Source organism: Ranitomeya imitator, chromosome 1, assembly GCF_032444005.1.
Source record: "Ranitomeya imitator isolate aRanImi1 chromosome 1, aRanImi1.pri, whole genome shotgun sequence".
In the NCBI taxonomy this organism is placed as follows: Eukaryota; Metazoa; Chordata; class Amphibia; order Anura; family Dendrobatidae; genus Ranitomeya; species Ranitomeya imitator.
Window position 1 is genome coordinate 428677316 of NC_091282.1, and position 25780 is coordinate 428703095.

At 44.2% G+C, this 25780-nt stretch overlaps 1 protein-coding gene across 1 annotated transcript in view; it reads right to left on the reverse strand.

The window, feature by feature from the left end:
- LOC138670712 (transmembrane channel-like protein 1) overlaps positions 1 to 25780 on the reverse strand; it is a 181687-nt gene that overhangs the window by 38053 nt on the left and 117854 nt on the right. Inside the window, exon 13 of the mRNA XM_069758357.1 lies at positions 1237 to 1365. Within this exon, the coding sequence (XP_069614458.1) occupies positions 1237 to 1365 (129 nt within the window). The remainder of the gene's footprint in view (positions 1 to 1236; positions 1366 to 25780) is intronic.

Below are 25780 nucleotides of genomic sequence, written 5' to 3' on the forward strand. Positions count from 1 at the left end.
AACATAGTTTTATCACAAACAATTTGGATTAGCAAATGGAACCTCCTGAAACTGCATCATAGTTTTAGCACGATATAGTTAGATGCTGGAAGATCAATTTCATACAGGACAGGATCCTATCTAGCTAATTGCGCAACTCACCACGCGACTTCTGTCGCCCTCCATGTGCGTGGACACATTCAGGATTCCTCTTCGCATTCAGGCTTCTTTGAAAACTCTGTTGGAACCAGTTTTGACAGGATATACGTATTTCCCAGTATACCAGTATAATTGTTCTGATGAAGGTCCGGACGTGGACCGAAAACGTTCAACTTTTGTCTCTATGACTGCACATTGACTAAATAACTATCAAGCTAAAGTATTTTTGAGTGCCAAGTTTCTCTATTGTCCCTATTGTCTAGCCAAGTTGACTTTCAGCAGCAGCAGGAGCGCCTTCCCTGTACTGTAACACTGAGAAAATGGCACCAGCAAAACAAGATGTCCGCTTTTTATATGGCTAAGGACATGTGAGTTCGGCAGCCAATTGCGGAAGACCTTGTTTCATGATGTTGTGGATGATTCCTGCACCCTGATTTGCTGCCGGAAGGTAGACACTTTAAGTTATTAAAGATAAAAAGAGGAAAAAAAGGAATTACACTCCGCATCTCGTCTGACCTAGACACAACCCCACCCCTCATCAAACACGTCCCCCATCATACAGGACAACTATATTAGCCAAAGTCATAACAAAAGCATTAGTGGAAATGCGATGATTACTGGACTGTGACCAAATTTTTCCGACTTTGAGTAGAAATGCTAGGGAAACTGAACACGAATCCAAATTTGCTACGTTCATGCCAAATTTGAGATTGGCAAATGTTTTCCAAGCAAGTTCGCTCATCTGTAATCATAATGCTCAACTCCACCTGCTTGTGCTCCTGTGCGGCCAGACAGGATGCACCAATGATTTGTCCGCCCCTGAGATCTTCCTATATTACCAACAGAGCATACTAAGCTCAATAGACAATTAATGTCACCTACAGGCTCTTTACAAAAGTTTTTTAATGTCGATAAAGTTTTATTTTTCTTGCAAAGTTTCAATAAATTGTTGACAATATGTTAAAAAAATGTAGCTTTTATGCTTGAGTAGGAAACCACACCAAAAGGTGTAATTCCATATGATCCATACAATAAATATAACTACAGAAGAAAACCCTAGATCATAAGATTGAAATTATAGACAAAATTGTTACATACCCATCCATATTCCAGATCCCAGCACCAGCAATAATTAAAAAAACGTACAAAAACTGCTTGTAGGAAGTCACCAGTTAATATAGTGACATAAGTCGTCATAATATCATTTACTGTAAGTCGTACAAATTCCTAGAATAAGAAGCAAATTGCAAAGATTTGACATTTGTGACAATTGTACTCAATGCAATTAAATATATAAGATATAATATAATATAATGGCACAAGCTAGAGATCAATTTGCAAGCACAGGATTTTGGTCCCTTGACTAATATGGTGAATGGTATGAACTAGGCTTTGTTTTGAAGTGCTAGGCAGAAGGCTCAGAGCTTCTGACTGAATGTGTTTAGATATTGCCCAGATGGCCGAGGATTTATTTTTGTACTACTATGCAGTATATAACAAAAACAAAAAATTGCAGCCAGTTTGGAACTTATTCCACTGTATTGAAGTGGAAGTCCTTTCTGTATCAAGTATTTGAGAAGATTTTGTGGTAATTGACTCATATACAGTATATACACATGTAAAAGTTTGAGCACCCATGGTCAAAATAACTGTTTATTGAGAAAAATATTTAGAATTGAGAGTCCTCCGTAGTTTATACCTTTTAATGGCTAACTGTTTATTGTGAACAGTTAAACAAGTTGAAGATGAAATTATTTCTGAAAGGCCTAAAGTTAGAGATGACACATTTCCTTTGCATTTTAGGCAAATAAAAAAATGCATACAGTATATATACTGTATATATACATTTTTCATTTTCTACATTTTAAAAATTACAAAAAGTAAGTGGGCCAATGCAAATGTTTGGGCACCCTGCATGCATAGTACCTAGTAGCAACCTTTTGAAAGTATCACAGCTTGGAAACACTTTTTGCAGCCAGCAAAGAATCTTTCAATTCTTGTTTGAGGGATTTTCATCCATTCTTCCTTGGAAAATTCTTTCAGTTCTGTGAGATTTCAGAGTCATCTTGCATGCGCTACTATTTTGAGGTCTTGCCACAGATTTTCATTGATGTTCAGATCGGGGGACTGTGAGGCCATTGTAAAACCTTCAGTTTACGCCTTTTGAGGGAGTGTGTTGTGGATTTTTGACATGTGTTTAGGATCATTATCCATCCTCTTTTCAAATTCAGCTTTTTTACAGATGGTATTATGTTCACATCAAGAATTTGTTGAAATTTCATACAGGGAAGATATATATCTTTGTACCGTGTTAGCCAGTAGGTAAAATAATATTTGAATTGAGAGTCCTCTGTGGTTGATACCTTTAATGGCTAACTGAAAAGATGGTAACAAATTTCAAGCTTTCAAGACTACGCAGGTCCCTTCATCAGGCATAGACTAATACACATTCTGAAAAAACACATATTTATGCACAACACAGCCCAGAAAAAAATGACCTAGATAAGACAGGTGACATGAAGCAGAACTACCATTATGTGAGAGTGCTAAAATGTTTATGTCCAGAAATATTGGAACAGTTCATAGATAAGGCGTGTGAATGATTTATTGTCCTCTGATTGGGGTCTGATTCTTTGTTATGATGCCCCCACACGGTCTGAGGAGCAAATTCCTTTATTGATGTAAAAAGTAGTGTTGAGCATTCCGATACCGCAAGTATCGGGTATCGGCCGATACTTGCGGTATCGGAATTCCGATACCGAGATCCGATATTTTTGTGATATCGGGTATCGGTATCGGAAGTGTAAAATAAAGAATTAAAATAAAAAATATTGTTATATTCACCTCTCCGGCGGCCCCTGGACATCTGCGCGAGGAACCGGCGTCCGGCACGGCTTCTTTCTTCAAAATGCGCGCCTTTAGGACCTGTGGTATGACGTCCCGGCTTCTGATTGGTCGCGTGCCGCCCATGTGACCGCCACGCGACCAATCAGAAGCCGCGACGTCATTCCTCAGCTAAAGTCCTAGAATGAGCGCCTTTTAGGACCTGAGGAATGACGTCGCAGCTTCTGATTGGTCGCGTGGCGGTCACATGGGCGGCACGCGACCAATCAGAAGCCGGGACGTCATTCCACAGGTCCTGAAGGCGCGCATTTTGAAGAAAGAAGCCGTGCCGGACGCCGGATCCTCCCGCTGATGTCCAGGGGCCGCCGGAGAGGTGAATATAACAATATTTTTTATTTTAATTCTTTATTTTACACTTTAATATGGATCCCAGGGCCTGAAGGAGAGTTTCCTCTCCTTCAGACCCTGGGATCCATGAGGATACATTCCGATACTTGATGTCCCATTGACTTGTATTGGTATCGGATATCGGTATCGGCGATATCCGATATTTTTCGGGTATCGGCCGATACTATCCGATACCGATACTTTCAAGTATCGGACGGTATCGCTCAACACTAGTAAAAAGACATAAATCCATGCGACACATTCATTCTTGCACTGAGTCACAGGTCATCAACAGCTTACACTCCCAGACTCTTCTGTCTCTCTGAGATTTGAAATTACCTTTAAATACAAGTAATTTCATGTCAAAACTACTACCCTCATCCACAAAGCACTCCATGGCTCAGCACCACCCTACATCTCCTCTCTGGTCTCAGTCTACCACCCTACCCGTGCCCTCCGCTCCGCTAATGACCTCAGGTTAGCATCCTCAATAATCAGAACCTCCCACTCCCGTCTCCAAGACTTTACACGTGCTGCGCCGATTCTTTGGAATGCACTACCTAGGTTAATACGATTAATCCCCAATCCCCACAGTTTTAAGCGTACCTTAAAAACTCATTTGTTCAGACTGGCCTACCGCCTCAATGCATTAACCTAACGATCCCTGTGTGGCCTATTTAAAAAAAAAAAAAAATCAGGTTCCTCGCATCATGTTCTCATTCACTTTATGCAGTTAATAGCCCTCTGTGTCTGTACTGCTACATACTTAGGCAGTTAACTGGTTCATGCAGCTTTACATGAACACCGGAGCCTTACACTATGGCCGGTCCGAATAACTAAAGCAATTGTTACCATCCACCTCTCGTGTCTCCCCTTTTCCTCATAGTTTGTAAGCTTGCGAGCAGGGCCCTCATTCCTCTTGGTAGCTATTTTGAACTGTGATCTCTGTTATGCTGTAATGTCTATTGTCTGTACAAGTCCCCTCTATAATTTGTAAAGCGCTGCGGAATATGTTGGCGCTATATAAATAAAAATTATTATTATTATTATGTCATAATGCTGTGATCTGGGAGACAAAAATGTATTGCTACAATTAGATCGATTCTTTTTTCTCTTATTGTGTGGTGATGAGAATTCGTTCTAAGCTTTTGCCCTGTCTCCCCCACATACAGTCCCCCAGTTGGACATTTGGTACAAATAATTAGGTACACCACATTAGAAGTGTCGCAGCTGAAAGTACCTGGGATCTTGTAGTCCTGATGTGAGTTGGGGATCTTTACCTTGTCCGTGGTCATTATTAATTAACAGGTTTTACATTTTTTCTGGTTGCAAGGAAATGTTCCTGCAGCTATTGGAGAGGACAGAGAGCTTCTGACAATGATGCTTCTTAGATTTGGGGGCTGCCTAAAACACAGTAGTGGGGGGTCTGTAAAAATGGATTGTAATGCAGCCAATTGGCAAATTCAAAAAAGTTCTTTTTTTCTCATTAATGTACACTCTGCACCCCATCTTGACTGAAACAAATTTATTAAAAAAAAAAACTGAAATATCACATGGTCATTAGAGTTGAGCGACCTTGACCTTTTTAGAGTCGAGCCGGGTTTCGCGAAACCCGACTATCTCAAAAGTCGGGTCGAGTGAAATCGGCCGATTATGACGTAAAGTCGGGATCGACCGAAACACGAAACCCAATGCAAGTCAATGGGGCAGCATAGTCGGCAGTGAGTGGGGGCCAGGAAAACACCTAGAGTGCCCATTTTAATGTCAAAACCATCCATTCTTCTTAATGAAGCTTGTCAAGCGTAATTTACCTTATAATAATTGGAAGGCATTTGAAATTGGGGGTCATTTGGCTAAAGTTGTGGTGGGTAGGGCTGGTTCAAGTAATTAGTGGGCCCAGGAAATCTGGACCACGTCACGGCAGTGGAGCAGGGAGAGGTAAGTATTTCAACTTTGCAAGTGCTGTGAACCTGAGCAAGCAGGGGGGGCCCACTCGTTGGCATTGGCACTGGCACAGGGCCCCTCAAAGTACAGCGGTGTGTTTGCACGGCGGGGGCGCCTCCCACCGGCAGCAACACTTTTGCGTACTATGAGAGGCCCTGTGCCAGTGATGTCGCCAACTAGTATTCCTCCCCCCACCTGATGAAGGAACCTGCACTTTCATCTGCACCTTCCTCTTTGTCCCCGTGTAAGGTGGTATGGTATGCGGGAAGAGCAACCTGACTTTCAGCAGGGTCACAATGTTGTTGTGTAGCGTGCACTGGGAATGTTGCGTTATGGGTCAATGTACCAGCAGACTCATCTATCACTGGCTGGGCAATGGGCAGGATGAGGAGGAAACACAGATATAGGCCCAAATAATAAAGTGGGCTAAATGCAGTTCAAAATTGGTAACACAGGAATAACCAGGGGGCATTGCAGTGGAGGACAACTGGAATGAGAGGCTGACACAGAGAGTAGGCCCAAATCAGTAAGTAGTCGAAATGCAGTTCAAAATTGGCAACCGTAGTAAACAGGCGGCACAGCTTTGTTCAGTGGAGGAGAACAGCAAGGAGTGGCAGACACCGATAGTAGGCCCCAACCCAACTAGTAGGCCAAATGCAGTCTAACATTAACAACTACTTAACGAGCGCCTGAAAACGGAATTTCAGGACAGGAAACCAGGAGAACAGCAAGGAGCGGCAGACACTGTTAGTAGGCCCCAAACCAACTAGTACGCCAAATGCAGTTGTTCCATTTAACCACAATTTAACGAGAGCCTGAAGATAGAAGCTCAGGAAAGGCAACCTGGAGAACACCTTGGAGTGGAACACACCATCTCTCTCCACCCCATACCCATTTTGTAGGCCTAATGCTGTGTAGTTTTCTACAACTACTAAACGAGAGTCGGAAGACCGAAGCAATGGCAAGGCAACCTGGGGAACACCTTGGAGTGTAACACACCATCTCTCTCCACCCGATACCCATTTTGTAGGCCTAATGCAGTGTAGTTTTCTACAACTACTAAACGAGAGTCGGAAGATCGAAGCAATGGCGAGGAAACCTGGAGAACACCTTGGAGTGTAACACACCATCTCTCTCCACCCCATACCCATTTTGTAGGCCTAATGCTGTGTAGTTTTCTACAACTACTAAACGAGAGTCGGAAGACCGAAGCAATGGCAAGGCAACCTGGGGAACACCTTGGAGTGTAACACACCATCTCTCTCCACCCCATACCCATTTTGTAGGCCTAATGCAGTGTAGTTTTCTACAACTACTAAACGAGAGTCGGAAGACCGAAGCAATGGCAAGGCAACCTGGGGAACACCTTGGAGTGTAACACACCATCTCTCTCCACCCGATACCCATTTTGTAGGCCTAATGCAGTGTAGTTTTCTACAACTACTAAACGAGAGTCGGAAGATCGAAGCAATGGCGAGGAAACCTGGAGAACACCTTGGAGTGTAACACACCATCTCTCTCCACCCCATACCCATTTTGTAGGCCTAATGCAGCCTACTTTCCGACAACTACTAAACGAGAGCATGAAGATCGAAGCTCAGGAAAGGCAACCTGGGGAACACCTTGGAGTGTAACACACCCTCTCTCTACACCACGGAAGGGCTGATTCTTAGGAAGGAAGGCTGTCGGAAAGAAGCAGGGCGCGTCCGAGGGTGATTATATTCTTATTAGGTATATACTCACCCTCGGACGCGCCCTGCTTCTTTATTTGTAATGAATGTTTATTTGCAATGTGGTTTTGACATACTCTATTTTTTTGGTAAATAATGATTTTATTATTTTCATTGTTTTGCATCTTCTTGGCAATAATATAAAGAAGACGCGACAGGACAACACTCGGTGGATGCCATATCTGTGTTTTAAATTGAAAAAAACTTTCAGTTAACTACTTGCAGGAGAAAGTTATTGCAGCTGGTGGCCATTTTTAGTACTGTACCAGATTTTTGTTGTATGTGTTTGTTTTTAATGTTAAAATGTCTGCATTTGATATCTCTCCAGTATTTTCTTTTTTATAAGCAAAATACTTATTTTTATATTTTCTGATGTTGGTTCAAGGGGTACACGGGCAGCAGTAGACAGGTCAGTGGAGGCCTAGTGGAAGGAGGGACCGCAGACAGGCTTCGAAGCCCTACCATAATAAATTGTGCTGGCTGTCGGCAATTTAAAATTGGTTCCAGGGGAACCCGGGCAGCAGTAGACCGGTCAGTGGAGGCCTAGTGGAAGGAGGGACCGCAGACAGGCTTCGAAGCCCTAACATAATAAATTGGGCTGGCTGTAGGCAATTTAAAATTGGTTCCAGGGGAACCCGGGCAGCAGTAGACAGGTCAGTGGAGGCCTAGTGGAAGGAGGGACCGCAGACAGGCTTCGAAGCCCTAACATAATAAATTGTGCTGGCTGTAGGCAATTTAAAATTGGTTCCAGGGGAACCCGGGCAGCAGTAGACAGGTCAGTGGAGGCCTAGTGGAAGGAGGGACCGCAGACAGGCTTCGAAGCCCTAACATAATAAATTGGCCTGGCTGTAGGCAATGTACAATTGGTTCCAGGGGAACACGGGCGGCAGTAGACAGGTCAGTGGAGGCCTAGTGGAAGGAGGGACCGCAGACAGGCTTCGAAGCCCTAACATAATAAATTGGGCTGGCTGTAGGCAATTTAAAATTGGTTCCAGGGGAACCCGGGCAGCAGTAGACAGGTCAGTGGAGGCCTAGTGGAAGGAGGGACCGCAGACAGGCTTCGAAGCCCTAACATAATAAATTGGGCTGGCTGTAGGCAATTTAAAATTGGTTCCAGGGGAACCCGGGCAGCAGTAGACAGGTCAGTGGAGGCCTAGTGGAAGGAGGGACCGCAGACAGGCTTCGAAGCCTTAACATAATAAATTGGCCTGGCTGTAGGCAATTTACAATTGGTTCCAGGGGATCACGGGCGGCAGTAGACAGGTCAGTGGAGGCCTAGTGGAAGGAGGGACCGCAGACAGGCTTCGAAGCCCTAACATAATAAATTGGCCTGGCTGTAGGCAATTTACAATTGGTTCCAGGGGAACACGGGCGGCAGTAGACAGGTCAGTGGAGGCCTAGTGGAAGGAGTGACCGTAGACAGGCTTCGAAGGCCTAACATAAGAAAAATGTCAATACAATGGTATTGACAGTGCCAGGCATTGAAGGATGTCAGCGCATAGACTAAACATTGGTGGAGCTGTGAGAGAAAATTTTGCAAGTGGTAGAGCACCACACCCTGTATGCACACATGGATTTTTCCTCTCTGAACCCTGTTCACACAGGTTATATACAGATGATCAGGTTTTTAAATACATCAGATAGGGATTGCATACATTAGTTAGGACTGCTCTGATAAGGGTATACCGTGAAGATTGGTAGAGCAGCTTAGTATACATTTTTTGCAAAAAACGTATCAACCAAATACCCTGTTTTTTACATCTTTTACTAGCACTTGCGGATTACTGCAACATTTTTTCAAACTGAGTGTTTTTGGTTTTACTATTCTCTTTTGTGTCTTCAGGTTTCTTGGTGGTGTGTGAACATGATCATACAGACTTGTTCACTGTGCAAGTAGCCCATGTGTTCCTGTTTCCATAATTGTTCTCTTGTGTCTACAAGACTGGGGAGTTCCACCACTCCTCTTGGGCTATCTGCACAAAAGCTGTTCTACCCTGTATGCACACATGGATTTTTCCTCTCTGAACCCTGTTCACACAGGTTATATACAGATGATCAGGTTTTTAAATACATCAGATAGGGATTGCATACATTAGTTAGGACTGCTCTGATAAGGGTATACCGTGAAGATTGGTAGAGCAGCTTAGTATACATTTTTTGCAAAAAACGTATCAACCAAATACCCTGTTTTTTACATCTTTTACTAGCACTTGCGGATTACTGCAACATTTTTTCAAACTGAGTGTTTTTGGTTTTACTATTCTCTTTTGTGTCTTCAGGTTTCTTGGTGGTGTGTGAACATGATCATACAGACTTGTTCACTGTGCAAGTAGCCCATGTGTTCCTGTTTCCATAATTGTTCTCTTGTGTCTACAAGACTGGGGAGTTCCACCACTCCTCTTGGGCTATCTGCACAAAAGCTGTTCTACCCTGTATGCACACATGGATTTTTCCTCTCTGAACCCTGTTCACACAGGTTATATACAGATGATCAGGTTTTTAAATACATCAGATAGGGATTGCATACATTAGTTAGGACTGCTCTGATAAGGGTATACCGTGAAGATTGGTAGAGCAGCTTAGTATACATTTTTTGCAAAAAACGTATCAACCAAATACCCTGTTTTTTACATCTTTTACTAGCACTTGCGGATTACTGCAACATTTTTTCAAACTGAGTGTTTTTGGTTTTACTATTCTCTTTTGTGTCTTCAGGTTTCTTGGTGGTGTGTGAACATGATCATACAGACTTGTTCACTGTGCAAGTAGCCCATGTGTTCCTGTTTCCATAATTGTTCTCTTGTGTCTACAAGACTGGGGAGTTCCACCACTCCTCTTGGGCTATCTGCACAAAAGCTGTTATACCCTGTATGCACACATGGATTTTTCCTCTCTGAACCCTGTTCACACAGGTTATATACAGATGATCAGGTTTTTAAATACATCAGATAGGGATTGCATACATTAGTTAGGACTGCTCTGATAAGGGTATACCGTGAAGATTGGTAGAGCAGCTTAGTATACATTTTTTGCAAAAAACGTATCAACCAAATACCCTGTTTTTTACATCTTTTACTAGCACTTGCGGATTACTGCAACATTTTTTCAAACTGAGTGTTTTTGGTTTTACTATTCTCTTTTGTGTCTTCAGGTTTCTTGGTGGTGTGTGAACATGATCATACAGACTTGTTCACTGTGCAAGTAGCCCATGTGTTCCTGTTTCCATAATTGTTCTCTTGTGTCTACAAGACTGGGGAGTTCCACCACTCCTCTTGGGCTATCTGCACAAAAGCTGTTCTACCCTGTATGCACACATGGATTTTTCCTCTCTGAACCCTGTTCACACAGGTTATATACAGATGATCAGGTTTTTAAATACATCAGATAGGGATTGCATACATTAGTTAGGACTGCTCTGATAAGGGTATACCGTGAAGATTGGTAGAGCAGCTTAGTATACATTTTTTGCAAAAAACGTATCAACCAAATACCCTGTTTTTTACATCTTTTACTAGCACTTGCGGATTACTGCAACATTTTTTCAAACTGAGTGTTTTTGGTTTTACTATTCTCTTTTGTGTCTTCAGGTTTCTTGGTGGTGTGTGAACATGATCATACAGACTTGTTCACTGTGCAAGTAGCCCATGTGTTCCTGTTTCCATAATTGTTCTCTTGTGTCTACAAGACTGGGGAGTTCCACCACTCCTCTTGGGCTATCTGCACAAAAGCTGTTCTACCCTGTATGCACACATGGATTTTTCCTCTCTGAACCCTGTTCACACAGGTTATATACAGATGATCAGGTTTTTAAATACATCAGATAGGGATTGCATACATTAGTTAGGACTGCTCTGATAAGGGTATACCGTGAAGATTGGTAGAGCAGCTTAGTATACATTTTTTGCAAAAAACGTATCAACCAAATACCCTGTTTTTTACATCTTTTACTAGCACTTGCGGATTACTGCAACATTTTTTCAAACTGAGTGTTTTTGGTTTTACTATTCTCTTTTGTGTCTTCAGGTTTCTTGGTGGTGTGTGAACATGATCATACAGACTTGTTCACTGTGCAAGTAGCCCATGTGTTCCTGTTTCCATAATTGTTCTCTTGTGTCTACAAGACTGGGGAGTTCCACCACTCCTCTTGGGCTATCTGCACAAAAGCTGTTCTACCCTGTATGCACACATGGATTTTTCCTCTCTGAACCCTGTTCACACAGGTTATATACAGATGATCAGGTTTTTAAATACATCAGATAGGGATTGCATACATTAGTTAGGACTGCTCTGATAAGGGTATACCGTGAAGATTGGTAGAGCAGCTTAGTATACATTTTTTGCAAAAAACGTATCAACCAAATACCCTGTTTTTTACATCTTTTACTAGCACTTGCGGATTACTGCAACATTTTTTCAAACTGAGTGTTTTTGGTTTTACTATTCTCTTTTGTGTCTTCAGGTTTCTTGGTGGTGTGTGAACATGATCATACAGACTTGTTCACTGTGCAAGTAGCCCATGTGTTCCTGTTTCCATAATTGTTCTCTTGTGTCTACAAGACTGGGGAGTTACACCACTCCTCTTGGGCTATCTGCACAAAAGCTGTTCTACCCTGTATGCACACATGGATTTTTCCTCTCTGAACCCTGTTCACACAGGTTATATACAGATGATCAGGTTTTTAAATACATCAGATAGGGATTGCATACATTAGTTAGGACTGCTCTGATAAGGGTATACCGTGAAGCTTGGTAGAGCAGCTTAGTATACATTTTTTGCAAAAAACGTATCAACCAAATACCCTGTTTTTTACATCTTTTACTAGCACTTGCGGATTACTGCAACATTTTTTCAAACTGAGTGTTTTTGGTTTTACTATTCTCTTTTGTGTCTTCAAGTGGTAGAGCACTCTTTGACCTGGGCGGGGACTGTCTTGTGGCCGGCGGTACAGGCCCAGGGCCCCTCATATTACAACGGTGTGTCTGACGTTGGGTGCGCACCACCACCACCAGACACTTTATTGTAGTATGAGGGACCTAGTGGCAGTGCCGTCGACCAAAAGCGGGCACACCCACCTCTTCAGACAAACAGTACTCTCATGGGTGCTGGCACCAAGTGGCGATACCACGGCCCCGTGTGGGGACTTTGGCCATTTAGGGAGGTGTTAATATGTCGGATGCTGGACAATCAGGTGCTGCAAATTACGAGATTGGAAAAGTCGTTCAGAATAGTCCACAGGCAAGACCTTTACATAGGAAAGCTAGGTGTCAGCCGGGCAAGGTGGGGCAAAAGATTTCGAAATCCAGTTGTGGTTCATTTTAATGAAGGTTAGATCATCTACATTTTGGGTAGCCAGACGAGTCCTTTTTTTCTGTTAGTATTGAACCTGCAGCACTGAATACTCTTTCTGATAGGACACTAGCTGCCGGGGAAGCAAGCTCCTGCAATGCATATTCTGCCAATTCTGGCCAGGTGTCTAATTTTGATGCCCAGTAATCAAATGGGAATGACGGTTGAGGGAGAACGTCGATAAGGGATGAAAAATAGTTAGTAACCATACTGGACAAATGTTGTCTCCTGTCACTTTGAATTGATGCTGCAGTACCTGTCCTGTCTGCGGTCATAGCAAAATCACTCCACAACCTGGTCAGAAAACCCCTCTGGCCAACAACACTTCTGATTTCTGCCCCTCTAACACCTCTGGTCTGCTGGCCCCTGCAGCTCGTGTTAGAACGATCACGGGCGCTGTGTGCAGGGAATGCCAGAAGCAAACGGTCAACAAGAGTTGATTGTTTGGTTGCTAATATTAGTTCCAAGTTCTCATGTGGCATTATATTTTGCAATTTGCCTTTATAGCGAGGATCAAGGAGGCAGGCCAACCAGTAATCGTCATCGTTCATCATTTTTGTTATGCGTGTGTCCCTTTTGAGGATACGTAAGGCATAATCCGCCATGTGGCCCAAAGTTCCAGTTCTCAAATCTGTGGTTGTGCTTGGTTGAGGGGCAGTTTCAGGCAAATCCACGTCACTTGTGTCCCTCCAAAAACCAGAACCCGGCCTTGCCGCGCCAACAATTTCCACTGGCCCCGGAAAAGCTTCCTCATTAAAAATATAATCATCCCCATCATCCTCCTCGTCCTCCTCCTCCTGTTCGCCCGCTACCTCGTCCTGTACACTGCCCTGGCCAGACAATGGCTGACTGTCATCAAGGCTTTCCTCTTCCTCAGCTGCAGACGCCTGATCCTTTATGTGCGTCAAACTTTGCATCAGCAGACGCATTAGGGGGATGCTCATGCTTATTATGGCGTTGTCTGCACTAACCAGCCGTGTGCATTCCTCAAAACACTGAAGGACTTGACACATGTCTTGAATCTTCGACCACTGCACACCTGACAACTCCATGTCTGCCATCCTACTGCCTGCCCGTGTATGTGTATCCTCCCACAAAAACATAACAGCCCGCCTCTGTTCACACAGTCTCTGAAGCATGTGCAGTGTTGAGTTCCACCTTGTTGCAACGTCTATGATTAGGCGATGCTGGGGAAGGTTCAAAGAACGCTGATAGGTCTGCATACGGCTGGAGTGTACGGGCGAACGGCGGATATGTGAGCAAAGTCCACGCACTTTGAGGAGCAGGTCGGATAACCCCGGATAACTTTTCAGGAAGCACTGCACCACCAGGTTTAAGGTGTGAGCCAGGCAAGGAATGTGTTTCAGTTGGGAAATGGAGATGGCAGCCATGAAATTCCTTCCGTTATCACTCACTACCTTGCCTGCCTCAAGATCTACAGTGCCCAGCCACGACTGCGTTTCTTTCTGCAAGAACTCGGACAGAACTTCAGCGGTGTGTCTGTTGTCGCCCAAACACTTCATAGCCAATACAGCCTGCTGACGTTTGCCAGTAGCTGCCCCATAATGGGAGACCTGGTGTGCAACAGTGGCAGCTGCGGATGGAGTGGTTGTGCGACTGCGGTCTGTGGACGAGGTCTCGCTTCTGCAGGAGGACGAGGAGGAGGAGGAGGGGGTGCGAATGGCTACAGCCAACTGTTTCCTAGACCGTGGGCTAGGCAGAACTGTCCCAAACTTGCTGTCCCCTGTGGACCCTGCATCCACCACATTTACCCAGTGTGCCGTGATGGACACGTAACGTCCCTGGCCATGCCTACTGGTTCATGCATCTGTTGTCAGGTGCACCTTTGTGCTCACAGATTGCCTGAGTGCATGGACGATGCGCTATTTAACATGCTGGTGGAGGGCTGGGATGGCTTTTCTGGAAAAAAAGTGTTGACTGGGTAGCTAATAGCGTGGTACAGCGTAGTCCATCAGGGCTTTGAAAGCTTCGCTTTCAACTAACCGGTAGGGCATCATCTCTAACGAGATTAGTCTAGCTATGTGGGCGTTCAAACCCTGTGTACGCGGATGCGAGGCTAAGTACTTCCTTTTTCTAACCATAGTCTCATGTAGGGTGAGCTGGACTGGAGAGCTGGAGATCGTGGAACTAGCGGGGGTGCCGGTGGACATGGCAGACTGAGAGACGGTGGGAGATGGTATTGTTGCCGCCGGTGCCCTAGATGCAGTGTTTCCTACTACGAAACTGGTGATTCCCTGACCCTGACTTCTTTGGCCTGGCAAAGAAACCTGCACAGATACTGCAGGTGGTGCAAAAAATGGTGGCCCTACACTGCCGGAAGGCATGTTGCGTTGATGACTAGCTTCATTGGCCGAGGGTGCTACAACCTTAAGGGACGTTTGGTAGTTAGTCCAAGCTTGCAAATGCATGGTGGTTAAATGTCTATGCATGCAACTTGTATTGAGACTTTTCAGATTCTGCCCTCTGCTTAAGGTAGTTGAACATTTTTGACAGATGACTTTGCGCTGATCAATTGGATGTTGTTTAAAAAAATGCCAGACTGCACTCTTTCTAGCATCGGATACCTTTTCAGGCATTGCAGACTGAGCTTTAACCGGATGGCCACGCTGTCCTCCAACAGGTTTTGACTTTGCCACGCGTTTTGGGCAAGATACGGGCCCGGCAGATGGAACCTGTTGCGATGTTGATGCCTGCTGCGGCCCCTCCTCCTCCGCTTCAGAACTGCTGCCGCCTGCACCCTGTTCCCCCAATGGCTGCCAATCGGGGTCAAGAACTGGGTCATCTATTACCTCTTCTTGTAGCTCGTGTGCAACTTCGTCTGTGTCACCTTGTCGGTCGGTGGTATAGCATTCGTGATGGGGCAACATAGTGTCATCAGGGTCTGATTCTTGATCAGCACCCTGCGAGGGCAATGTTGTGGTCTGAGTCAAAGGACCAGCATAGTAGTCTGGCTGTGGCTGTGCATCAGTGCACTCCATGTCAGATTCAACTTGTAATGGGCATGGACTGTTAACTGCTTCACTTTCTAAGCCAGGGACGGTATGTGTAAAGAGCTCCATGGAGTAACCCGTTGTGTCGCCTGCTGCATTCTTCTCTGTTGTTGTTTTTGCTGAAGAGGACAAGGAAGCGACTTGTCCCTGACCGTGAACATCCACTAACGACGCGCTGCTTTTACTTTTACCAGTTTCACGAGAGGAGGCAAAAGAGCTAGAGGCTGAGTCAGCAAGATAAGCCAAAACTTGCTCTTGCTGCTCCGGCTTTAAAAGCAGTTTTCCTACTCCCAGAAAAGGGAGCGTTCGAGGCCTTGTGTAGCCAGACGACGAACCTGGCTCCACAGCTCCAGACTTAGGTGCAATATTTTTTTTCCCACGACCACCTGATGCTCCACCACTACCACTACCCTCATTACCAGCTGACAATGAACGCCCCCGGCCACGACCTCTTCCACCAGACTTCCTCATTGTTTTAAAAACGTTACCAAACTAACGGTATTTGTTGCAGTCACACAACTTACACGGTGAGCTATAACTTCAGTATGATTTAGCTACCCCTTTACAGGTGGGTGAGACCACAACGAAAATCAGGCACAATGTTACACACTCTGTTGTTGGTGGCAACAAATGAGAGAGATGCCACACACGCAGGACTGTCACTGAAGCGCAAATGTAAATATTAATCTTAATAATATTAATTTTTTTTTTTAAAAAGGAGACTTTAGAGAAAAAAAAATGATTTTTTAAGGAAGAATTTATAAACCAAATAAAATGAAATGATTTTTTCAGGGAGAATTTAGAAAACAAATAAAACATAAAATAGCCTTTCTAGGGCCCAGTGAGTGAGAGAGGACGCACACAGGATTCAGGAGTGGCACACAAGCCCAGAGGCCAATATTTATCTCCCACTGATTGATTTAGTGATTTTTTCAGGTAGATTTTGGAACCCAAATCAAGCAAAAAAATTAATAGGCTTTCTATGGCCCACAATTGGAGAGAGAGAGATGGCACACCCAGGAGTCAAGACTGGCACACAAGCAGAAAGGGCAATATTAATCTCCCACTGATTTGTTTTTGTTTTTTTTTTCAGGGAGACTTTAGAAAAAAAAAAAAAAAATGATTTTTTTCAGGAATAATTTAGAAACCAAATAAAATAAAATGATTTTTTTCAGGGAGAATTTAGAAAACAAATAAAACAAAAAATAGGCTTTCTAGGGCCCACTGAGTGAGAGAGGACGCACACAGGAGTCAGGAGTGGCACACAAGCCCAGAGGCCAATATTTATCTCCCACTGATTGATTTATTGATTTTTTCAGGTAGAATTTAGAACCCAAATCAACCAAAAAAATAAATAGGCTTTCTATGGCCCACTATTTGTGAGAGAGATGGCACGCTCAGGACTGGCACACAAGCCCAGAGGCCAATATTAATCTCCCACTTTTTTTTTTTTTTCCAGGGAAAATTTATAAACCCAATAAAAAAAATAATAAATAGGCTTTCTATGGCCCACTATCTGAGAGAGAGAGATGGCACGCTTAGGACTGGCACACAAGCCCAAAGGCCAATATTAATCTCCCACTGATTGATTTATTGATTTTTTCAGGTAGATTTTGGAACCCAAATCAAGCAAAAAAATAAATAGGCTTTCTATGGCCCACTGAGAGATGGCACACACAGGAGTAAGGAGTGGCACACAAGCCCTGAGGCCAATATTTTTCTCCCACTGATTGATGTAGTGATTTTTTCAGGTAGATTTTAGAACCCAAATCAAGCAAAAAAATAAATAGGCTTTCTATGGCCCACTGAGTGAGAGATGACACAGACAGGGATGGCACTCTAGCAGAAATGCCAATCTTAATCTCCCACAAAAAAAAAAAAAAAAAAGGAACTGTCCTTCAATTACTATCTCCCTGCAGTAATCTCAGCCAGGTATGGCAGGCAGCAATAAGGAGTGGACTGATGCACAAATTAAATAAAAAGTGTGGACAAACAAACAAGATAGCTGTGCAGAAAGGAAGGAACAAGAGGATTTGTGCTTTGAAAAAAGCAGTTGGTTTGCACAGCGGCGTACACACAGCAATGCAGCTATCAGGGAGCCTTCTAGGGCAGCCCAATGAGCTACAGCGCTGAGGGGAAAAAAAAAAAAATGTAGCTTCCACTGTCCCTGCACACCGAAGGTGGTGTTGGGCAGTGGAAATCGCTACAGCACAAGCGGTTTGGTGGTTAATGGACCCTGCCTAACGCTATCCCTGCTTCTGACGAAGCGGCAGCAACCTCTCCCTAGGCTCAGATCAGCAGCAGTAACATGGCGGTCGGCGGGAACGCCCCTTTATAGCCCGTGACGCCGTGGACAGCAAGCCAATCACTGCAATGCCCTTCTCTAAGATGGTGGGGACCAGGACCTATGTCATCACGCTGCCCACACTCTGCGTTTACCTTCATTGGCTGAGAAATGGCGCTTTTCGCGTCATTGAAACGCGACTTTGGTGCGAAAGTCGCGTACCGCATGGCCGACCCCGCACAGGGGTCGGATCGGGATTCATGAAAACCGACTTTGTCAAAAGTCGGCGACTTTTGAAAATGTTCGACCCGTTTCGCTCAACCCTAATGGTCATAAATAAGTATTCAGACTCTTTGCCCAGTATTGAGTAGAAACACCCTTTTGAGATAGTGTAAGGTGTGCAGTGGTCCAGTTTAATGCCCTGCACTCATTGCCTACGTCCCTGGTATATTTCATATGTCATGTAATGTTTATATATTGTGTATTGCATTTTACTTACAGTATGTTCATGTGTTGTAAAGATATAGGGATAGTGTAGGACTTAGACCAGTAGGGGGACCATAGTAGAATAGGATAGGGATAAGTTAGACCAATAGGATTTTGTCTGGTTAGGAGGGACTAGGAAAAGAGTAGTTGGGGAGCTTCCAGGAGTTAGGGTGTGTGAGCCGGGAGCAGGAACAGGACAGTCTTGTCCAAGGGAACATTGAAGCAGAAGAGCCCAGAGGTCCAGAAGCTGACAGTCACATTGTAGCAGAGGAATATCAGGGCAGCATAAAGATGGTGGCAGCTAACTTCGTGGGAACAACCCTTAATATCCGAGGCCTACGGCCTAGTAAGGAATGGAAAAGCCATTCTACGACTTCACCTTTGGAGAGGGAAGCGGGTGGGGAACTCCTGAAGCGGGTTAGTCTGACCAGTCAGGAAGCTGCAGCACCAACGGATCCGGTGGATATTTCTGGAGGAGTGAGGGACAGTACAGGAACGGAATAGTGATATTCTGTGAATAATCTTGTGCTGCTTCTGTGACTAAACTGGATAAGCTAAGTAAATTGTTATGTTGCAGATGACCCTGGACTCTGACTGTCATTGTGTGGTGTTGAAAGAAAAGGAACCCCGGCGGTGTGGAATGGACTCTGACTTACAAGTGTGTGGACTGCAATGTGTTAATGTGATGGTAGTTGTGCCACCCTCAGCCAAGACTACCCCCTGGCCTCCGCTTCACTTCTACAGCCATGAGTCTTCTTAGGAATGATGCAACAAGTTTTTCACACCTGGATTTGGAGATCCTCTGCCACTGATTCTTGTTCCCTCAGGTTCTATGGTGAACGTTGGTGGACAGCCATTTTCAGATCTCTCCAGAGATGTCCAATGGGGTTTAAGTCATGGCTCTGGCTGGGCCAGTCAAGAATGGTCACAGAGTTGTTCTGAAGCCACTCTTTTCTTATTTTGGATGTGTGCTTAGGGTCATTCTCTTGTTGGAAGGTGAACCTTCAGCCAAGTCTGAGGTCCAGAGCATTCTGGAAGAGGATTTCATCCAGGATATCTCTGTACTTGGCTGCATTCATGTTTCCTTCAATGACAACCAGTCGTCCTGCCACTACCATGTTTCACTTTTAGGATTGTATTGGGCAGGTGATGAGCAGTGCCTGGTTTTCTCCACACCTACTGCTTAGAATTATCACCAAAAAGCTCTATCTTCATCTTATCAGACCAGAGTCTGGGAGTTCTTCATGTGTTTTTTCGCAAACTCTATACAGGCTTTCATATGTCTTACACTGTGAACAGGCTTCTGTTGGGCCACTCTACCATAAAGGCACGACTGGTGGAGGGCTGCAGTGATAGTTGACTTTGTGGAACTTTCTCCCATCTCCCTACTGCGTCTCTGCAGCTCAGTCAAAGTGGATCTCCTTTACCTCTGTCACCAAGGTTCTTCTCCCACGCTGGATGGCCAGGTCTAGGAAGACTTCTGGTGGTCCCAAATTTCTTCCATTTAAGTATTATGGAGGCCACTGTGCTCTTAGGAATGGTAAGTACTGCAGAAATTCTGTTGTTACCTTGGTCAGATCTCTGTCTTGCCACAATTCTGTCTCTGATCTCCTTGGCCAGTTCATTTGAGCTCATGATTTTCATTTGGTCTGACATGCATAGTGAGCTGCGAGGTCTTATATAGACAGGTGTGTGCCTTTCCAAATCAAGTCCTATCAGTTTATACACAGCTGGACTCCAATCAAGGAGTAGACCCATCTCAATGAGGATCACAAGGAAATGGACAGCATGTGACGTAAATATGAGTGTCTGAGCAAAGAGTCTGAATACTTATGCCCTTATAATATTTCAGATTTTCTTTTTTATTAAATTTGCAAACATTTCTACATTTCATTTTTTTTCAGTCAAGATTTTTTTCATTAATGTGAAAAAAATGAATTTTTTTGAATTTACGAAATGGCTGCAATGAAGCAAAGAGTGTAAAATTTAAAGGGGTCTGAATACTTTACGTACCCACTGTACCTCCGATTACTGGCATCGGCTCATGGGACAACTGCTCCCATCAGCCTACACCTACAGCCTATAATATTTTTTGCCTAAAATGCAAAGGAAATGTGTCATCTTTGACTCTAGCTCTTGTAAGACAGCAGCAGAGACAGTGACACAGGCAAGTTAAGTAAGACATGCTTTATTGCCCAAATATTGCACACATGAAATTGCTCACTTTCGGATTGCAGCCAGGAATAATTATAAAATTCCAGGAAGATACTCTGCGCTTTCAGCTTAAAGTAATGTTGTTGTTCTGGGACCTGTAGTCTCACAAGTATAGTTGTTGGTATAATTATGAAGGGAGGCTGGCAGGGCTAGTTATGAGAGATGGGCGGGTCGAACTAGCCACACACACACACACACACCACCCATCTATGGGAATAGTTACAGGTATATAATGAGACCAGGGTGTGGGTCACATGGCTCTAAGTATGGATCTGAATGGACTGTGCTGAAGGTCCTTTAAGAGCCTATGTGTTGGGAGTGCTATCTCTCTGAATATCACTTGGTGGGGCTTTGGACCTGGTGGCCTGGGGTGTTGGATGAACTTCCTGAATAGCACCTGGACAGGCCACACACTTGTGTGTTGGACGGTCCCAGGGGGGGCAGATGTCCTGAATAGTGCACTGTGGAAAGCTTCTGTGTTGGGAGGTCCTGGGAGTAGGACTGGATCCCTGAAGAGCACAAAGTGACCGTGGACCTGGGCGGTCTGTGTTGGAAGCTCCTGTGAGTGGAGACTTCCTGGAAGCACCTGGAGAGACCTTGGTCCTGGACAGTCTGTGACGGCTTCTGTGTTGGAAGTCCTGGGAGTAGGACATCCTGAAGAGCACATTGTAACAAGTTTATGCAGAGTCTGTGATTGCTCTGTGTTGGGGAAGCTACCGTCCTTCGGTGGCTCTGAACTGACTGATGTGTGCCTGCCAGGCAAGTTGGTGAACCCCATAAGGCAGCTTCCCAGGAGGGAGGACTGACAAGGAGTCAGCAGGTGGAGCAGGAGCTCCCGTCAGGTACCATAGACTGTTGGTGCTTATGATACTCTATGAACTGTGCGGTCACCCTCGGCAACAGGTCAGATAAGGATCAGCGTGTTTAGTGTCGCAAACTGATGATGTGAAGCTTTATGTAGAGACTGTTTGCATTTGATTCACATTTCTATGGTTTATGACTGCTTAAATAAACCAAATAGACTGAAAACCGTGCCTGAGTGCTTGAATCCCGTGCCAAGCGAGTATTCCCCTACCTGTTAATGAGCGCAATCTTACAATATATATAAATATATATACAGTGGGGCAAAAAAGTATTTAGTCAGTCAGCAATAGTGCAAGTTCCACCACTTAAAAAGATGAGAGGCGTCTGTAATTTACATCATATGTAGACCTCAACTATGGGAGACAAACTGAGAAAAAAAAATCCAGAAAATCACATTGTCTGTTTTTTTAACATTTTATTTGCATATTATGGTGGAAAATAAGTATCTGGTCAGAAACAAAATTTCATCTCAATACTTTGTAATATATCCTTTGTTGGCAATGACAGAGGTCAAACGTTTTCTGTAAGTCTTCACAAGGTTGCCACACACTGTTGTTGGTATGTTGGCCCATTCCTCCATGCAGATCTCCTCTAGAGCAGTGATGTTTTTGGCTTTTCGCTTGGCAACACGGACTTTCAACTCCCTCCAAAGGTTTTCTATAGGGTTGAGATCTGGAGACTGGCTAGGCTACTCCAGGATCTTGAAATGCTTCTTACGAAGCCACTCCTTCGTTGCCCTGGCGGTGTGCTTTGGATCATTGTCATGTTGAAAGACCCAGCCACGTTTCATCTTCATTGCCCTTGCTGATGGAAGGAGGTTTGCACTCAAAATCTCACGATACATGGCCCCATTCATTCTTTCATGTACCCGGATCAGTCGTCCTGACCCCTTTGCAGAGAAACAGCCCCAAAGCATGATGTTTCCACCACCATGCTTTACAGTAGGTATGGTGTTTGATGGATGCAACTCAGTATTCTTTTTCCTCCAAACACGACAAGATGTGTTTCTACCAAACAGTTCCAGTTTGGTTTCATCAGACCATAGGACATTCTCCCAAAACTCCTCTGGATCATCCAAATGCTCTCTAGCAAACTTCAGACGGGCCCGGACATGTACTGGCTTAAGCAGTGGGACACGTCTGGCACTGCAGGATCTGAGTCCATGGTGGCGTAGTGTGTTACTTATGGTAGGCCTTGTTAAATTGGTCCCAGCTCTCTGCAGTTCATTCACTAGGTCCCCCCGCGTGGTTCTGGGATTTTTGCTCACCGTTCTTGTGATCATTCTGACCCCACGGGGTGGGATTTTGCGTGGAGCCCCAGATCGAGGGAGATTATCAGTGGTCTTGTATGTCTTCCATTTTCTAATTATTGCTCCCACTGTTGATTTCTTCACTCCAAGCTGGTTGGCTATTGCAGATTCAGTTTTCCCAGCCTGGTGCAGGGCTACAATTTTGTTTCTGGTGTCCTTTGACAGCTCTTTGGTCTTCACCATAGTGGAGTTTGGAGTCAGACTGTTTCAGGGTGTGCACAGGTGTCTTTTTGTACTGATAACAAGTTTAAACAGGTGCCATTACTACAGGTAATGAGTGGAGGAAAGAGGAGACTCTTAAAGAAGAAGTTACAGGTCTGTGAGAGCCAGAAATCTTGATTGTTTGTTTCTGACCAAATACTTATTTTCCACCATAATATGCAAATAAAATGTTAAAAAAACAGACAATGTGATTTTCTGGATTTTTTTTTCTCAGTTTGTCTCCCATAGTTGAGGTCTACCTATGATGTAAATTACAGACGCCTCTCATCTTTTTAAGTGGTGGAACTTGCACTATTGCTGACTGACTAAATACTTTTTTGCCCCACTGTATATATATATATATATATATATATATATATAGTATACATGCACACATCGTCAAAATTGTTGATGCCCCTCGTTTAATGACAGAAAAACCCACAATGGTCACAGAATTAACTTGAATCTGACAAAAATAATAATGAACGAAAGATCTATGAAAATGAATAAATGAAAGTCAGAAATTGCTTTTCAACCATGCTTCCACAGAAGCAAAAAAAAAATAAAACTCATGAAATAGGCCTGGACAGTGATGATGGTACCCTAAACTTAATAATTTGTTGCACGAACTTTTGAGGTAATCACTGCAATCAAACAACTGTCAACTGTCAATGAGACTTCTGCACCTCTCGACAGGTATTTTGGCCCACTCCTCAAAAGCAAACTGCTCCAGTTGTCTCGTGTTTGAAGGTTGTCTTTCCCAGACGGCATGTTTCAGCTCTTTCCAAAGACGCTCAATAAGATTTGTTTTCCTATTGGTGTTTTAGCTGTGTGTTTTGGGTTATTATTAGTGATGAGCGAGCATACTTGGTAATGCTCGGTACTCCCACGATTATCGCTGTACTCGCGGTGCTCAGCGAGCGCCGAGCATTTCCGAGACTATTCGGCGGGAGCTCGGGTCCCCTCCCTGCATGTTTGGCGCTCTTTAGAGTGCTAATCAACATGCAGGGATTGTCTGCCAAGCACTGTAATGCCGCAGCCATGTTGGTTGTGGCATTACAGTGATTGGCTGGCCGCAAGGTGTCATCAGGTCTATTTTAGACCTGGCGCCGCCCTGCTCGGCACAGTCACCTCCAGAATCAGAAAGTGTAGGGAGATTTTCTGGCGAGATAGGGTCAGATTTGGGGGTTTATAAGTTAGTGTGGGTATACCATAATAGAATACACAAATCCAGCTTAATTAACAGTCCTTCTAAGGACTAATTATTGGGTACATAGATTGCAGTGCTAGGTAGGCAGGTAGTGTCTGTGGGAATATAGATATCAGTAGCAGGCAGGCATTGTATGTGGCATACTTCATTGCATACATCAAGAGGGTCCATTCCATTACTGTATACATACGTAAGCAATCCAAAGCCCCCTTTTTTCTCCATTTGCTTGTTGACACTGCAGAATACAGCCAGATCCTTTTCATAGTACAGCGTGAAAATGCAGCTATTTTAAAGGGGTTTCCCCGTCCTAGACATCACTTCTAAGTGCGCAGAAAATTCTACCATTTTTGTAGTACTATAAAAAAAATTTGGAGTGTCTTATATAATTTCTTGACACCATTTTGCTGCCCCAAAAATATTTAGCTGCCAAAGAAAATTTAGCTACAGGGCATATATTTTACACTGGGTTTTGTCCGCCACAAGGATCGCATTTCATTGCACTCAAAATTGTACCATTTCAGACCTCCATATAATAGACCTCCATAGAATTTTTTTCGATGTGTAGGCTAGATATTTGAAAGTGGGTTATCTCCGTCAGATGCCTCATCTATCTGTGGGCTACAAATTTTGGCATTTGAGGCCTCAGTTTAACAGTTTTGGCTCTCTGTTACCCTAATTCTATATACCATTTTGCATTAAAAAACAAAAAATACAGGCCACATATTGAATATTGTGGTATCTCCGTCAGACGCCTCATCTATCTGTGGCCTACAAATTGTGGCATTTGAGACCTCCATTCAACTGTCTTTTTTGTGTGTTACCCTAGTTCTATACACTATTTTGTTTAAAAAAAAAAAAAATACAGGCCACATATTGATCAGTGTGGTATCTCCGTCACACGACGCATCTACCTGTGGCCTACAAATTGTGGCATTTGACACCTCCATTCAACTGTTTTGGCTGTCTGTTACCCTAGTTCTAGACACTATTTTGCGTTAAAGGGAACCTGTCACCCCCAAAATGGAAGATGAGCTAAGCCCACCGGCATCAGGGGCTTATCTACAGCTTTCTATAATGCTGTAGATAAGCCCCCAATGTATCCTGAAAGATGAGAAAAAGAGGTTAGATTATACTCACATAGGGGCGGTCCTGCTGTGGTCCGGTCCAATGGGCGTCACGGTCTGGTCCGGGGTCTCCCATCTTCTTACGATGACATCTTCTTGTCTGCACACTGCGGCTCCGGCGCAGGCGTACTTTGTCTGCCCTGTTGAGGGCAGAGCAAAGTACTGCCTAGCGCAGGCGCCGGGAAAGGTCAGAGAGGCTCGGCGCTTGAGTACTGCAGTACTTTGCTCTGCCCTCAACAGGGCAGACAAAGTACGCCTGTGCTGGAGCCGCAGCATGAAGACAAGAAGAGGATGTCATCCTATGAAGATGGGAGGCCCCGGACCGCGACACCCATCGGATCGGACCGCCCACCCAGGTGAGTATAATATAACCTTTTTCTCATCTTTCAGGATACATCGGGGGCTTATCTACAGCATTCCAGAATGCTGTAGATAAGCCCCTGATGCCAGTGGGCTTAGCTCATCTTCCATTTTGGGGGTGACAGGTCCCCTTTAAAAAACAAAAAATGCAGGCCACATATTGAACACTGTGGTATCTCCATCAGACGCTTCATCTATCTGTGGCCTACAAATTGTAGCATTTGAGACCTCCATTCAACTGTTTTGACTGTATGCTACCCTAGGTGTATACACTATTTTGTGTTAAAAAACATAAAATACAGGCAACATATTGAACAGTGTGGTATC